The sequence below is a fragment of the Ranitomeya imitator genome, chromosome 1 (genome assembly GCF_032444005.1).
Source record: "Ranitomeya imitator isolate aRanImi1 chromosome 1, aRanImi1.pri, whole genome shotgun sequence".
Classification (NCBI taxonomy): Eukaryota; Metazoa; Chordata; class Amphibia; order Anura; family Dendrobatidae; genus Ranitomeya; species Ranitomeya imitator.
In genome coordinates, this window is record NC_091282.1 from 982,237,039 (window position 1) to 982,255,474 (window position 18,436).

The following is an 18,436-nucleotide window of genomic DNA, read 5'->3' on the forward strand; positions in this document are numbered from 1 at the left end:
TGGCCCCGCACTCCCTGGAGCCTGGAAGAAATCCTTAACACAAAAAGAAAGAATATAACATTTCTCAGCAACTATGAGACATACATATGCCATATTAATAGCTCAAATATCCCAGGGGGTGACAGATTCCCTTTAAAGGAATAATATTTATGCGCTTTCAGGAGTGTATTGCTCCCCTACCTCCTGGCTTCCTGCTTGCTGGGAAAAGGAGGGGGTGGTGTGCTTCTGATGATTGACAGATAACTGACAGTTCAGATCAGTCTTGGTCTTATTTGTACACTCAAGCAAGCCTTATAGCAAAGATCTTGCAAGTGCTGTGCTCCCTGCCTATGAAACCACTTAGATCTGATAGACTGCAGAGGTAGCCAGTAACCAAGGCCACAAGCAACAAACTTTAACATTAACTCCTTAATGACCGCCGATACGCCTTTTAATAGCGCGGCAGTTAAGGGTTCTTAAACCACAGCGCCGCTTTTTAATGGCGCTGTGGAATAAGTGTATGGCGCCCCCCAGAGACATAATTTCTCCTGGGGTCTCGGCTAACGGGGGTAGCTGAGTCCCCAGAGAACATGATTTGGGATGGTTTTTACTGACCCCGGTGTTGCGATCGCCGTTATTGATGGTATAACGGTAACCGCAAAATATGTCAGATTTTCCATTTAATTTCTCTCTCCTCTGATGTGATTGCACATCAGAGGAGAGAGAAATAGGGTCCTCTGATCCCCCCCATACCTCCGGAGTCCCTGCACCCCCATGATGTCCCCCGGGCCGCCGGTGTCTTTTTCCTGGAGAAAATAGCAGGTGCATGCACAGTGCGCCTGCCAAGATCTGCCGGCTGGCACCTGGCAGCAATATTGGTTCTTTTTGATCACTGTGATAGACCCTATCACAGTGATCAAAATAAAAAAAATAGTAAATAAACCCTCCTTTATCACCCCCTTAGGTAAAAATAATGAAATAAAAATATATTTATTTCCATTTTTCCATTAAGGTTAGAGTCGGGCTAAAGTGATTTGGGCTAAAGTTAGGGTTAGGGTTGGGCTAAAGTGAGTTGGGCAAAAGTTAGGGTTAGGGTTGGGCTAAAGTTAGTTGGGCTAAAGTTAGGGCTATGGTTGGGCTAAAGTGAGTTGGGCTACAGCTAGGGTTAGTGTTGGGCTAAATTGAGTTGGGCTTCAGTTAGGGTTACGGTTGGGCTAAAGTGAGTTGGGCTAAAGTTAGTTGGGCTAAAGTTAGGGTTAGGGCTAGGATTAGGGTTGTGGCTATGGTTGGGATTACGGTTAGTGATGGGATTAGGGGTGTGTTGGGGTTAGGTTTGTGGTTAAGGTTATGGTTAGGGTTGGGATTAGGGATAGGGGTGTGTTGGGGTTAGGGTTGGTTAGGGTTATGGTTGGGATTAGGGTTAGGGGTGTGTTGGGATTAGGGATGTGGTTAGGGTTATGGTTAAGGTTGGGATGAGGGTTAGGGGTGTGTTGGGGTTAGGGTTATGGATAAAGTTGTGATTAGGGTTAGGGGTGTGTTGGGGTTAGGGTTGGAGTTAGAATTGGGGGTTTCCACTGTTTAGGAACATCAAGGGGTCTCCAAATGCGACATGGCACCACCTGATTCCAGCCAATTTTGCGTTCAAAAAGTCAAACGGTGCTCCATCTCTTCTGAGCCCTGCCATGCACCCAAACAGTGGCTTTCCCCCACATTCGGGGTATCGACATACTCAAGAGAAATTGAACAACAAATTTTGTGGTCAATTTTCTCTTGATACCCTTGTGGAAATAAAAAAAAATTGGTTCCAAATAATTTTTTTGTGAAAAAAGTGAAATGTTCATTTTAACTTCCACATTGCTTTAGTTCTTGTGAAGCACCTGAAGGGTTAATAAACTTCTTGAATGTGGTTTTACGCACCTTGAGGGGTGCACTTTTTAGAATGATGTCACTTTTGGGTATTTTCTGTTATATTGACCCCCCAAAGTCACTTGAAATGTGAGGTGGTCCCTTAAAAAAATGTTTTTTGTATACAGTATTTTGTTGGAAATATGAGAAATCGCTGGTCAACTTTTAACCCTTAAAACTTCCTAACAAAAAAATGTGCTTCCAGAATTGTGCTGAAATAGTCGTGTGGGAAATGTTATTTATTAAGTATTTTGTGTGACATATCTCTCTGATTTAAGGGCAGAAAAATTAAGTTTGAAAATTAAAAAATTAAAAAAATTTGCCATATTTCCGTTTTTTTCATAAATAAACGCAAGTCATATTGAAGAAATTTTACCACTATCATGAAGTGCAATGTGTCACATAAAAACATTCTCAGAATCAGTGGGATACGTTAAAGTGTTCCAGAGTTATAACCACATATAGTGACAGTGGTCAGAATAGTAGAAATTGGCCTGGTCATTAAGTACCAAATTCTCTGTCACTAAGGGTACGTGTCCATTGTCCGTAATGACTGCGCTTTGGACAGAGCGGAAAACCCACTCCGCCCAAAGCGTCGCCCCTTTCTGTACGCCGGGTGATTCCGGATGTGTTCCTTGCATACATCCGAAATCTCCGCAACCCATACATAGGGCCCTGTGATTTACCTTGTGGCGACGGAGTGTCGCCGCAAGGTAAACAGACATGCTGCGTTCTAAAAAGACGTGCCACATGTCCGTAAACGCAGGGCCGCCAGATGCGTGTTCACGTGCATAGTGGAGACGGGATTTCATAAAATCCCCTCCACTATGCTGTAACATCTGGACGCTGCGGGTTGAACGCTGCGGCTGTACGCAGTGTTCAATCCGCAGCTAATCTGGATGTAATCCTGAACGTGGGCACATACCCTAATGGGTAAAAAATCCTGCTGTTTTTGTATTTTAATTAGGGGATGAATTACAAAGTTGCTTGTTTTTACAATAACTTTAGATGATGAAAACTCATTAAAAACAAGATAATGTAACGTTACATATTTTTTATTAACAGACAAGACTTGAATTGATCGTTGAGTGAAGCTGGATTTATCGATAGTCAGTGTTCCTTCACCCTTTCATATATAATGAAGTGTAGCTCTTCCATTCAAGTGAACAATCAATGCTTCCAGCTGCATATATTGTTATTCTACTTATTATTACTACGCTTAGCTGCTCAATGGTTTAAACAAATATCTCTTGGGCATACAAAAAGATATCAAGCAAGCTGTTAATTCTGCTTAATAGAGAAAAGAAACAGGTAGCAGTCAGCTGCTTTGATGAATACACTATGTGCTCAGAATCCATGTCACAGAGCAAGGCCGAGAGCAGTTTGATTAATTACAAGCTTTTCCATTTGTGTTTTTGTGTCCCTTTCTAATGACAGCCAATGTAAGGAGCTGGATATAGATTGCCTGTGATTTATTAACATAATAATTACTCGGAGGGTCTGTCACGCACTGATTCATGAAAAGCATACATCTAGAATGAAAACAAACAATCCTGGATTTAGATATCAATGGATAGACAAATGGTCGCTGTCGTAGATCACATCATGTTATTAAATTACTTGCAGCGTAATAGAGGCTAATGCAGGAAACGGAGTGAGTGGTCTGATGTGGTCTATTTACTTAATGCTAATTTCATAATATTACTTCATCTGCCAACTGCACTCAAAATTTCACTGTTGTATGATATTGTTATTGTATCTAGCAATTACTTGGTAATAAGCGACATCTTTCAGGAAGTTTGCAACACACATGAAATTATAATGTCCTCACTGCCAACATGGGTTATGTTATATAAATGCTAAACGAGGCACTGTTTTCAGTCATACCCGCCCGATCCTGCCCGATAGCAAAATACATTTCTTTCAAGTATTGATGGTTATAAATAGTGATGAGCGAATATACTCGTTACTCGAGATTTCCCGGGTGTCCTCCGAGTATTTTTTAGTGCTTGAAGATTTAGTTTTCATCGACACTTTCTGGGGTGCCTCAAGGTGAGTATGCCTCTGAAAAATTATTTTAGAATCATTAATTACTGGGAAAAAAAAATATTTTTTGGGTGTCAGACAACCCCTATAAACAGTATGCCAATGGCCAAGATGGGACCCTGAAGTTCGTACCCAGCTCCAGATGGGAGGCAGATCATTTACATACATACGTATATAACATACAGTGAGTAGTTGGTAAAATGGCACATACATAATAGTGTAATAAGGAAAACTGTTTTGCACAGAAATCCAAGTCTGCGCAAATATGAAATTAAACGAGAATTTCACTTTCATTTTTTTTAAATTGAAACATTGGGATACATGTTAATCTTGAACATGAAGAGGCTTCAAGTCACATTGTAGTTTCTCAAACACTTTATCATCAGGTTTAAAGAAATCTACAAGTTCAAGGGGTTTCATTCTATTGCCCATTTTATATAAAATAATCTTAGTTTTACAAACGGCCGAGCACTTTGAGTCTCTTGGCAGCAAGTAATGAAGAAATGCAAATTACTAAATGAATTATTTGATTAGAAGGTTGCTCATTTTCTATCCTCAGGAGCACATTGCCCCTCAGCCTCCCAACTGTCTGATTGTCAGGGGGAGGTAGGGTCCTGAAGATTGGCAGTTCCGATCTGTGGCATGGCTGTGCGCTGCTCCGAGCTATGCGCCCTCTGATGCTGCAAGCAGAGGTAGCGTCTGCAACACCTGAAGAACACAGGAATACCGAAGCTGATCGGATCCAGCTTCAGAGCAGCACATGCCGGTTTTAAAGCAAAGAGCTTGCTAGCGCACCCTCCTTGCTTAGGAAACAAGCCACGTCTAGCATGCAGCAATGGCGGGAAACCTAGCCAATGTAGCAGTAAAATGTAGAATTCAAAATTCCTCGGTTCTTGAGAAAACAGGATTTGTAATAAGAGCTAAATTGCTATGTTGCTTGTTTTTGCAAACACAATTTTATCCATTTAACAAGATGAGGTCATTTTTTAAGAGCTCTTCCAGACTTTAATATTCATTAGCTTCGAGTGTTAGGGTCTCTAACTCCCGCCACCCCACCAGATAGTTGTTTGATGGGACCATGCACACTGGAATCAGCTTCATATATTGCGCAGTGACTGTGAGTAGTACTGGAAGATCACTCCCATTTAGTTTTATGGGACAAGGTTTGCATTCCCATTCACAGCCATTACACAATGTGCTGACTCAAGCAATGTGGCTCCTTTAATCAACTAATGGGTTGCAGAGAGACAGAACCTCGATAATCTGACCCTAAGGATAGATTATCAATATTAAAGTCCTGGAGAAACCTCTAAACAGCTCACATGCTGGTTCCTTTAAAATTGTAGCTTCCAAATTCTCAAACAACTAATAGAGTAATCATTTAACATGTTTTAAAGAGAATGTGTCACAAGGTTTTTGTCTTCTAATCTAATAGCAGAATAATATAGAGACATGGACCCTGATTCCAGCAATGTGTCACTTACTGGGCTACTTGCTGTAGTTTTGATAAAATCACTGTTTTTTTCAGCAGAAGATTATCACTAGAGGACTAGTAAACGTGCATCTGTAACACCACAGGTAACCGGTTGTTACAGTGATGTTGCCTTCCTTTTGGGGAGGGTGATATGAAGCTTGGAGGCAAGGAGGATTCTCTTTACCAGGTACGGCACTCACATTCAACACAATCTGAATCCAGGCCAGAAGGGGGAGCTTAGGACCTGGATTCAGGGGAGCATCCCTTAGCTATAGGCTTCCTGGTCTGGAGAAGGAGTTGGGAAGTCTAGAGGAGACAGTAAGAGGAGAAGGGGAGCTGCGACCCCTGGAAAGAGTGAGAATTTGAAGGAGTTGAATAGTGGAGGAGCTTAGAGAAAAGGAGCACAGAGGAGGAAGAGGCTCAACAGGGGAACAGCAGAAGGACACCCTCAGAGCCAGAGTGCAGAAACTGAGTACCGGGAGCCCGAGGTCATGTTGTTCTCCATGATGCGCGACAGAACCAGAGGGCATAGGACTGTATGTCAATTGCCCGCATCAAGTCTGAGGTGAAGCAGTTACCTGAGAGCCCGGGTCATGATAGAGACCCTATAAACTGGCTCACACTGCCTATCGTACAGACATCTATCTTAGGACAGGAGAGAGGGGACTTTGAAACCAAGCTTCAAGCAGCCAGGACCTCACCAACTAAAGTAGAGCAAGTAGGAAAGGCTTACGGACCTCACCTGGGAGAGGGATCCTCTACTGCCTCCAAGCCGTCTGGACCATAGCTACCCTGCACTTGGTACCCTGGACTGAGGACTGCTATCATCAGTAAACCAGGTAAAGACTGCAAACCTGTGTCCTCGTTCTTTGCCATACCATCCACCACACCATCGGTGCCCTACACCTGGGAAGCCCTGGTGACCCCACTTCACCTGTGGGAAGCATCACCATCTTGCTGCATACCATCACCCCAGGGGACCCCTTTACGCAGCGTCGGTCCCCACTGACCGAACACCACAGGTGGCATCATGAACAATAAACTTTATTCATAAAACCCCTAAAAGACATTCCCCTTAAATTGGGCGCCCAGGGCCACAGACCAGGTCTCAGCCACCGTGACATCCCCTTTAAGTACCGGACCCAGTACAGAGTACCCCATGGCCCTGGCAGGTGTTCCACATCCAGGTAGTCCTCCAAATTCATATGCTCTGTATAACCCTGCACTCATCAATGAATAGCAGCTTTCTGCCTATTCACAGTACACAGAAAGCTGCCAATCAGTGGTGTGAGTGGGGTTATACATTGATTAGCATGGAGTGAACTGGTAAACCTGCAGCAGTGAAAACTGTAATTTTATCAAAACTGCAGCAACAGCCCAATACATGACTGGAATCAGGAACTCTGCCCCCACATCATGCTGCTCTTAGATAAGTTATCAAAAGCTTGAGACAAATCATTGCTTCCTTCAATAATCACTGCTATTCTTTTTGTAAGTTATTTGAGATGTGCAGACACCTGGATGTTCCAGCGGGTTTGGCCAAACAGTTACAAAAAGTTCAGGTTTGGGTATCAGAACAGTACACGGACCGGAACCCGGACCCCATTTACTTGAATAGGGGGCCCGAACATCCAGTGTTTGCCATGCTGTCATGTGCCTGACAGCGCGGCAAACACTGCTTATGATTGGCGGTAAAATCATCACCTGCGCTGTAAATAAATAATTTTTTTTTAAAAACGGCGTGGGTTCCCCTGTATTTTTGATAACTAGTGAGGCAAAACTCACAGCTAGGGGCTACAACCTTCAGCTGTCAGCTTCAGCAAGGCTGGCTATCAAGAATAGAGGGGTCCCTACGTCTAATTGATACGCCTGTCCTGGGCGGCTGCAGCATGCTATTTTTAGGCTGGTGGGGCCAATATCCATGGCCCCTTACCAGCAAGAGAATACAAGCCCCCAGCTGTCTGCTTTGACTAGGCCGGTTGTCAAAAATGGGGGGACCCCATGCTGTTTTTTTAAATTATTTATTTAAATAATTAACCCCTTTCTAACCTCAGACGGGATAGTATGTCCGAGGTGAGAACCCTTGCTTTGATGCAGGCTCCGGCGGTGAGCCCGCATCAAAGCTGGGACATGTCAGCTGTTTTGTACAGCTGACATAAGCCTGCAATAGCGGCGGGTGGAATCGCGATCCACCCACCGCTATTAACTAGTTAAATGCCGCTGTCAAACGCTCACCGTGGCATTTAACTAGCTCTTCCGGACATCGGGCCAGAAATGCACGCATTGCTGACCCCTGTCACATGATCGGGGGTCAGCGATGCGTCGGCATGACAACCAGAGGTCTATTGAAGACCTCTATGGTTGTTGATGCCGGATTGCTGTGAGCGCCACCCTGTGGTCGGCGCTCATAGCAATGCAGCAATTCTACTACATATAGTAGGAGCGATCTGAGCATCGCTCCTATGTAGCAGAGCCGATCAGGCCATGCCATATTCTAGCCACCCATGGAGGCTATTGAAGCATGGCAAAAGTTAAAAAAAATGTGTTCAAAAATATGAAAAAAAAAAAAAAAATGAAAGTTTGAATCACCCCCCTTTCGCCCCATTGAAAATAAAACAATAAAAAAATCAAATATACACATATTTGGTATTGCCGGGTTCAGAATTGCCTGATCTATAAACAAAAAAAAGATTAACCTGATTGCTAAACGACATAGCAAGGAAAAAAAATTCAAAATGCCAGAATTACGTTTTTTTGTTTGCCGCAAAATTGCATTAAAATGCAATAACGGGTGATCAAAAGAACATATCTGCACCAAAATGGTATCATTAAAAACATCAGCTCGGCATGCAAAAAATTAGCCCTGACCCAACCCCAGATCATGAAAAATGGAGACGCTACGGGTATCGGAAAATTGTGCAATTTTTGTTTTTTAGCAAAGTTTGGAATTTTTTTTACTACTTAGATAAAAAATAACCAAGACATGTTTGGTGTCTATGAACTCGCAATAACCTGGAGAATCAAAATGGAAGGTCAATTTTAGCATTTAGTGAACCTAGCAAAAAAACCAAACAATAAACAAGTGTGGGATTGTACCTATTTTTGCAATTTGACCGCATTTGGAATTTTTTCCCATTTTCTAGTACATTACATGCTAAAAGCAATGATGTCATTCAAAAGTACAACTTATCCCGCAAAAAATAAGCCCTCATCTGGGAAGGAGGAGAGCGAAAAACGAAAACGCAAATCCGAAAAAAGCTGGGGTCCTGAAGGGGTTAAAAAAAAACACAGAGTGGGTACCCCTCTATTCTTGATAATCAGCCTTGCTAAGGCGGACAGATGAGGGTTTCAGCCCCTAGCTGTGAATTTTGCATGGCTCGTTATCAAAAATACAGGGGAACCCACGCTGTTTAAAAAAAAAAAAAAAAAATGTATTTACAGCAGAGACGCCAGCTGATGAATACTCCCATCAGCCGCTCCTACTCTCACTGTTATTAGCAGCAGCTGATGGGAGCAGTAGTCCCATCAGTCAACACCAATGACTGGTGGTAAACTTTATACCTCCGATCATAGCTGTGGGCTCTTACTGTCATCTGACAGCATGGGAACTGCGGCTGTCTAACTGGTGGTGATGATTTTACCGCCATTCAGAAGCGGTGTTTGCCATGCTGTCATGCACATGACAGAGCGACAATTACCCGGTGTTCAGGGGGGCGAACCCAAACAGTAACATGGACTTCCTGGTGAAGTCCGTTTTCTGGGTCTGTGACCAAACAGTAGTTTTTCAGTGTGGATGCCGAACTTTACTGTTCAGGTTTGCACATCTCTATAAGTTATACAATTTTCCACTGTACATTCTTTATTATTAACTTCTTTGTAGTCACAGGAACATTTACACTTCCTTTCATTTAGCTTCATGTCGAAAGATATCACAAAAAATCTAGTTAGTCATATTGTTTTTCTCAGAAGTCAGTAAGACTTAGCTTCGATCACTGCAATTAGGTTCACAGTCTAGTGGTAATTGTATTATTATTATTATTATTATTATTATTATTATTATTATTATTATGTATAGTATAGAACTAAAATATGAAGAATTATGGAATCACAGAATTTATTTTGAAAGATACAATGCAATGTAAATTCTGCATTCTGAAGGACTAAAACCAGGAGACATTAGCAAGTCTCAGCAGGTTGCTTACATAATTCTGTATAGTTCTTAGCTATTGACTTACGAATATAGAACTACACAGTCTGTACTACATGACTATCACAAGTTATTCAAATAGGATTCAGTAGGATTCTTACCGTAAGTGAAATACTCCACTTCAGGAGGAAGTGTCACCAAAGACAAATCACTTTCTTGGATATTTTTATCCACGTACTGTTGAGCTTTAGAGGCTTGCATAAAAGCTAGTAGCCTTGCAGTAAATGCTGCAATGAAGATGGAGAGCATTCCAAAATCTAGAACATTCCACAGCTGCAGGACATATTCCCTGGGTCCTTCCAACCACAGCTCCTTACACTCCGACCACATCATTCCTAAAGAAGAAAATAAAGTTTTTCAGCAGTTACGGTACATAATGTAGTGAAAAGTTTATTCTCCAGTCCAGGCAAGCTAACCTATGTGATTGGAGCGCCCCATCAGGGCAAGGGGTTACTCTGTACTGGGTCCTGCGGTTCACAGGGGGATGTCACGGTGGCTGACCCGGACCGTAGCCCTGGGACATTCGTATAAAAAGGAAAGGTCTTTAAAGGGATAAAGTTTATGTTTGTGACACCACCTGTGGTATTCGGTCAGAGTGACCGACGCTTCTTTAAGGGGTCCACTGGGGTGATGTTATGGCAGCTAGATGGCATACCTTCCCACAGGTGAAGTATATCCCCAGGGCTTCCCAGTATGTAGATGGTGAATGGTGAATGGCGCAATGGAGAACGAGGACACAAGGTTGCAGTCTCTTTACCTTTACTGAAGACTTCAGCATCCACAGTCCAGGGCACAGGACCACAGGGCAAGCAGAGTCCGGCTGGTTCGGAGGCAAGTCCAGAGTCCCCTTATCCAGGTGGAAATCAATAGCCTTCCCTTGCACTGTAGTGGTGTAGTCCCTTACTGCATAAGCTTCAAATAAGGTCCACACAGATGTAGTGTCTCTCTCTCTGTCCCCCGTGGTCAGATAGGACAAAAGCCGTATGACTGGTGGCTTGAGGCTGTTTATAGGGACTGTAGCATGCCCCGGCCCCTGAGGGGTGCCCCCGTGCCTTCTGGGTGTAGGTGCGGACAGGTAACATGCAATTAGCTGTCCTGCCGGTCTCTAAAGTAAGGCATAGAGGTCCTTATTACCTCGGTGTTCCGGCTACTGGTGCTCTGCGCCTCAGAAGGAGGCAGCCTGTTCGGGGCTGGTCCCCTTCTGGTATACTCTCCTTTGCTTTGACTTCCTTCACGCTCGCTGCAATACAATTCTGCTTTCAAATAGTCTCTTTCTGGGAGCTGCAGCTCTTAGGGCATGCACAGCTCCGTGGACCCTCTCCTCTGTCAGGAAATCGCTCCTGCCAAGAACAGCTTCCCTGAAGGACTGACCGACTTTCCCTACAGACTACCAGTTATATATATGTGGGGAGTCACTTAGTAAATAGGATCAGAAGCTCCCCCTGGTGGCCTGGAGTATGAATGTGTTGCATGTTTGTGATACCTGGATGCAGTTATCCTTCCTTGCCTCCAAACGTAGCATCACTCTCCCCGGGAGGAAAGCAACACTACTGCGACAACCAGGACCCTGGAGCGCCGCATGATGACCTCAGTATTTACAGTATATTGCTTCATACATAGAGGCTGGTGTCAAAAATCTAAATAATTCAACTAGTGATGAGCCAGTGTACTCATTGCTCAGGTTTTCCCTAGCACGCTCGGGTGATCTCCGAGTATTTGTTAGTGTTCGGAGATTACGTTTTCATGCTGCAGTTGAATGATTTACAGCTATTAGACAGTTTGATTACATGTTGTTTGGGAGTCTCTAGCAACCAGGCAACCCCCACATGTACTCAGCCTGGCTAATAGCTGTAAATCAGTTAACTGCAGCGATGAAAACTTAATCTCCGAGCAACAACAAATACTCGGAGATCACCCGAGCATGCTCGGGAAAACCCGAGCAACGAGTACACTCGCTCATCACTAAATTCAACCACTAAGAATTCTAAGGGTTAAAACTCAAAAGGGAAACATTAGAGTCAGTTACTGATTTATTTTTACTTGGTCACTGCATGTATTATTGAAAAGATGTGTAATATATGCATGAAGGTTAGTGTGAAGGAGGTGTGAACCAGTCACTCCCTTACCTGCTTAGCATGCAGATAGCCGCATTATACAAAACTAATAATCCTGCCCTGCTAAATCCACAAAAATACTGAAGGAATATATATTTTATTTTAAAATAACACTACCTTGTTTGTCCCATTTACACTAACATCATGAGCTGATTGTAGAAATTATCCAATGAACAAATCAAATGCATGACGTTGTCAGATTGGATTATTCATGCAGGCCATTAAATCACTGTTGTTGGAAACAAATCTTATCATATAAACAGGGAACATGCTCCAGGTAATATGCACACTGTATCAGAACAAAATAATTGTATTACTGATCGTTTTATCCCCATACAGTTTGTATAAGCCCGATGAATAGGCCTTTAAACGAGCATCAATTAACTTGCATATACTTGTTATAGCCAGAAATCTGCAGCATATGCACCTCTAACCGCTACCACTAGGGATGAGCAGACTTGCAGAAGGTCAGGTTTGTCCCAACTTTAGTCCAAAGTTCGGTTACCAGAATTGTACCCGAACTTGAACCAGAAACCGAACCCCATAGAAGTCAATGGGGACCTGGACTTTGTTGCTGTAAAATGGTCGTAGTAAAGGCTAGGGGACTGCAAAAGCCTGTTATGCTGAACACTAAAATGGATTTCCAGGAGAAGTCCATGTTCATGTTCAAACTTTCTAAATTTCTAATGACTAAAAGTGGACGATTGTATCTGAGATAAATACATGTGTCTGACATTTCTACATTGGGTACCATTTGTGTTTATATGGAATAACCATGGTAAAAATGAACCTACCTAGAACCCATACCATGATGAGCATTTCCGTCCATGTAAATCTTGTGGTCTTCACTCTGAAAATCTGCTTTGGATATTCAATGACAGTGATGTTTGGTAGAGTTTTGATGCCTTCAAATCTATCTGATGCATTGAAGACGAGTAGGCACAGGAAAATGATAAATGAGGCAGCATGTGCCACGAACTTCATGAAAGGGCTTCGAAGAATCTTGCCTAGCTAGAAGAAAGAAATACGGTTACTAGGAAATATGTGTAGAATCCAGAGGAAATCATGATTATCTTTTGGGTGTTATTTCTATGCACTAGCCCAGTATGCATAACATTTCCAAAACTAAATAATGTGCTATACATCTTTCTTCCCCAATAGATACTATATAATATGTTTAGATAAAGCCATTAATAAAAGATCATATAAGTTGAGTAATAATAGTAATGTAGATTGTGAGCCTTCGCGGGCAGGGTCCTCACTCCTCCTGTACCAGTTATGATTTAGATTATTGTACTTGTTTTTATTATGTATACCCCTCCTCACATGTAAAGCGCCATGGAATAAATGGCGCTATAACAATAAATAATAATAATAATAATGCATTTTGTAAGATTTTTGAAAACCCTTCCAAGACATTAGCCAAATGTTATCAGTTTAAGAGAGAGGAGCAAAACCTTTCATGTTCAAAGGAACTGGAAGTGTGTGCACAAAAGGCTGACATGCATGAACGCTCGCAATGTGTGAGTGCATGTAAAAAGCATTTCACCAAAGTACTATATCCAGTAGGAAAAAATAACAGTGCTGGCTTCTATCCATGCTTTATACAACAGATCTACATGGCTTTAGAAAAGGTCAGGCAGCTTCTTATACATAGGTATATAAGAAAATCTTGTACCACCTTGCACATTCGGCGACTACACTACTATAAACAACATGACTAAAAAATATCAAAAAAGAAATGTTAACTTATGTGTCAGCACAAGAAAGCCATCAGCGAGCTGGGGAATTCTCTAACATACAACATTCAATCTCTTAAGGCCTTAATATACATTAGAGTAAAGTCAGCCAACCCCCCCCCCAATACTGACGGATTTGGCTGACAGTCCAATGTGTATGGGGGTGCCGGTGGAGTGATTGTCGGGGAAAATGTCTATCTCTCGTGGCCAAGTTCAGACTGCCGATCGCATTGTTCTCCTGGAGATAAGCTACTGATAGACAGCCGGCGGTTTTCTCAGAGAACACAGGAGCGGTCAGCAGAAAGAGCACTCCTGTTTATGGGAGAGTTGGCTCAGATTGCTGTTCAATGAATGATCATCCGCAGCATTGTTTGGCCGACAGCCATCTAGTAGGTTTGGTCAGTTTTTGCCGTACATACACAGCTGTAGACTGAATGCCTATTTCGATGACTGTTAAATTCCCTGACCTCTTCGCTTGGTCACAGTCGAAATGTGCTGACATGTGCTGATACTTGGCACTTGTTCCTGGAATCAGCAACCTCTGACACTCAAGCTGTTGTGAAATTACAATTCTCAACAATTCCCATTATGTGGTGCTCTGTGGCTAGCACTTTAGCACTGCAGTGCTGGGGTCCTGGGTTCAAATCCCACCAAGGACAACATCTGCAAAGAGTTTGTATGTTCTTCTAGTATTTGCATGGGTTTCCTCCCGGTTCTCTGTTTAACTCCAGCTCTCCAAAGACATACTGATAGGGAACTTAGAGCCACAGTGATGATAATGTATTAAAGCGCTGCAGAATATGATAGCGCTATATAAGCAAAGTATAATAAATAATAATGTGGTTATTGCTACGTGGTGGGAATTGTAGCTTCAGAACACATGGAATGCTGAGGGTTGCTGACCCATGGACTTCTAGGCATTAAAATTCATATCATTAGAGCATGAGGAATTCAGTACCCGGCTGCATGGAGCAATCCAGTATCCAACAGCGAGGAATGGCAAGCCCAAGGCGACGACCAATACAACCAGACATTTGATGGCAATAGGTTGTTCTCGTAATCCTGAGAGGTTTTCATACCAGATGGTTAAAAGTTGCTGTTGGCAATTTGGGTGTGCGACAAACTGCAAACACAATAATATTAATAATCAATTGACAATTATCATCAGATCTATCCAGGATATCGGTTCAGTGGAACATTATTGAAGAAAAACGTGAATAGTCCGCAATTCCCATATTTCAATTTAAATTTGGATTTAGGATAGGAAATAAGAACATAAATTGTCGACACAGCATTGTGAAAAGCCATGAACCATTACAATACAAGACTGGTAATGTATGTGTCTAATATGCATGACTGCTGCAGCTACCTTCATATACACAATCCTCTGGCTTACCTAGCGCTGCCTTTTGGAACAACTATAAATAAGGAATGAGTTGCATGGTTTGAACAAATAGTTGGAGTAATGAGCTCACGCAATTTACACAGAAATATGTGTTCGAATAATACAGAATAAAATTGACTATTCATTTCTGCAATTTTCTCAATTTTCTCAGTTTAAGTGGTAGCTCCACATAAATATAGAAGCTGAAAAATAGTCATGCGATCCACTGCACTCTAGCATATCTACTATATAATTGTCTAAGGGTCACTTCCGTCTTTCTGTCTGTCCTTCTGTCACGGATATTCATTGGTCGCGGCCTCTGTCTGTCATGGAATCCAAGTCGCTGATTGGTCATGGCAAAACGACCACGACCATTGCCATGACCAATCAGCGACGGCCACAGTCCGGCGGCAATATGGCTGCTCTTTCCTCCCCGCAGTCAGTGCCCGCTCCATACTCCCCTCCAGTCATCCAGTCAGCCCTCACACAGGGTTAATGCCAGCGTTACCGGAGTGCAGTGTAATGCACTCCGGTTACGCAGCTATTAACCCTGTGTGACCAACTTTTTACTATTAATGCTGCGCATGCAGCATCAAAAGTAAAACGATCTAATGTTAAAAATAATAATAATAATAATAATAATAAAAAAATGTTATTCTCACCCTCTGACATGCGTGCTGTCCTCGGCAGTGCAAGCGGCAGGTTCCGGTTCCAAAGATGCTATGCAAGAAGGACCTTTCATGACGTCATGGTCATGTGACCGCGACGTCATCGCAGGTCCTGCGCTCATACCAACCCTGGGACCGGAAGCTGCTGCGTGCACCGCACACAGGCGAAAGGACTACAAGGAGCCTTCGGAGGGTGAGTATATGTTTCTTTTTTATTTTTTAACCTGTTACATACGTGGCTGGGCAATATATTACATAGCTGGGCAATATACTACGTGACTGGCCAATATACTACGTGACTGGGCAGTATACTACGTGTCTGTGCTGTAAACTACGTGGCTCTGTGCTGTATACTATGTCGCTGTGCAATATACTACTTGACTGGGCAATATACTACGTGACTGGGCAATATACTACGTGGCTGGGCAATATACTACGTCACTGGGCAATATACTACGTGGCTGGGCAATATACTATGTGGCTGGGCAATATACTTCGTGGCTGGGCAATATACTACGTGCCTGGGCAATATACTACATCACTGGGCAGTATACTACGTGGCTGGGCAATATACTACGTGGCTGAGCAATATACTATGTCACTGGGCAATATACTACGTGGCTGGGCAATATACTACGTGATTGGGCAATATACTACGTGGGCTGTGCAATATACTACGTGGCTGGGCAATATAATACGTGGCTGGGCAATATACTACATCACTGGGCAATATACTACGTGGCTGGGCAATATACTATGTCACTGGGCAATATACTACGTGACTGGGCAATATACTTTGTGGCTGGGCAATATACTATGTGGCTGTGCAATATACTACGTGGCTGGGCAATATACTACGTGACTGGGCAATATACTACGTGGCTGGGCAATATACTACGTGGCTGGGCAATATACTACGTGGTTGGGCAATATACTACATGGGCTGTGCAATATACTGTGTGGACATGCATATTCTAGAATACCCGATGCGTTAGAATCGGGCCACCATATAGTTATTTTATACAATTCTATGTATTGTGACAACTAGTGAGAGCTTTCCGAAAAGATAGAATGTCTCACAAGATTGTGGTCCAGAACCTGGTTAAAAGGATTGGCCGTCAATGATGTTTTTCACCATTGGGCTAGAATGTTGAAAAAAAAATCTATTACACTTTAACCCCTTCATGACCCAGCCTATTTTTACCTTAATGACCTGGCCATTTTTTGCAATTTTGCAATACCAGTGTCCCTTTATGAGGTAATAACTCAGGAACGCTTCAACAGATCCTAGCGATTCTGAGATTATTTTTCGTGACATATTGAACTTCATGTTAGTGGTAAATTTAGGTCAATAATTTTTGCGATTATTTGTGAAAAAATTGGAAATTTGGCAAAAATTTTGAAAATTTAGCAATTTTAAAATTTTGAATTTTTATTCTGTTAAACCAGAGAGTTATGTGACATAAAATAGTTAATAAATAACATTTCCCACATGTCTACTTTACATCAGCACAATTTTGGAAACAAATTTTTTTTGTTAGGAAGTTATAAGGGTTAAAAGTTGACCAGCGATTTCTCATTTTTACAACAAAATTTACAAAACCATTTTTTTAAGGACCACCTCATATTTGAAGTCAGTTTGAGGGGTTTATATGGCTGAAAATACAAAAAAAAAAAGACACTATTCTAAAAACTGCACCCCTTAAGGTGCTCAAAACCACATTCAAAAAGTTTATTAACCCTTCAGGTGTTTCACACAGCAGCAGAAGCAGCATGGAAGAAAAAAATGAACATTTAACTTTTTAGTCACAAAAATTATCTTTTAGCAACAATTTTTTTATTTTCCCAAGGGTAAAAGGAGAAAGTGGACCCCAAAAGTTGTTGTTCAATTTGTCCTGATTATGCTGAACCCCCATATATGGGGGGAAACCACTGTTTGGGCGCACGGCAGGGCTCAGAAGGGAAAGAGCGCCATTTGACTTTTTGAATGGAAAATTAGCTCCAATCGTTAGAGGACACCATGTCACATTTGGAGAGCCCCTGTGTGCCTAAAAATTGGAGCTCACCCACAAGTGACCCTATTTTGGAAACTAGACCCCCCAAGGAACTTATCCAGATTAATAGTGAACACTTTGAACCCCCAGGTGCTTCACCAATTGATCCATAAAAATGAAAAAGTACTTTTTTTTCACAAAAATTTTCTTTTAGCCTCAATTTTTTCATTTTTACATGGGCAAAAGGATAAAGTTAATCCTAAAATGTGTTGGGCAATTTCTCCTGAGTACACCGATACCTCATATGTGGGGGTAAACCACTGTTTGGGCGCACAGCAGGGCTTGGAAGGGAAGGAGTGCCATTTGACTTGAATGGAAAATTAGCTCCAATCCTTAACGGATGCCATGTCGCGTATGGAGAGCCCCTGTGTGCCTTAACATTGAAGCTCCCCCACAAGTGACCCCCTTTTAGAAACTAGACCTCCCAAGGAACTTATCAAGATGTGTAGTGAGCACTTTTTACCCCCAAGTGCTTCACAGAAGTTTATAACGCAGAGCCGTGAAAATAAAAAATCCTTTTTTTTTTTCAAAAATGATTTTTTAGCCCCCAATTTTTTATTTATACAAAGGTAACAGGAGATATTGGACCCCAAAATTTGTTGTCCAGATTGTCTTGAGTATGCTCATACCCCATATGTGGGGGGAACCACTGTTTGGGTGCATGGCAGAGATCGGAATGGAAGTAGTGATGTTTTGGAATGCAGACTTTGATTGAATGGTCTGCAGGCGTCATGTCGCGTTTGGAGAGCCCCTGATGTACCTAAACAGTGGAAACTCCCCAATTCTAACTCCAACCCTAACCCCCCACTGCAGTGGAGGGTGATCACCGAGGGCAGGACGGGGCTGTCAGGCGTGGGGGGGGCTGA

At 42.4% G+C, this 18,436-nt stretch overlaps 1 protein-coding gene across 1 annotated transcript in view; it reads right to left on the reverse strand.

Annotated features, from left to right (window-relative positions):
• Window positions 1-18,436, reverse strand: part of TRPC3 (transient receptor potential cation channel subfamily C member 3) — a 499,528-nt gene that overhangs the window by 126,620 nt on the left and 354,472 nt on the right. The window contains exons 4-6 of the mRNA XM_069743890.1: window positions 14,423-14,587; window positions 12,520-12,736; window positions 9,713-9,946 (exon numbers count right to left, since the gene is read on the reverse strand). Of these exons, the coding sequence (XP_069599991.1) occupies window positions 9,713-9,946; window positions 12,520-12,736; window positions 14,423-14,587 (616 nt within the window). The remainder of the gene's footprint in view (window positions 1-9,712; window positions 9,947-12,519; window positions 12,737-14,422; window positions 14,588-18,436) is intronic.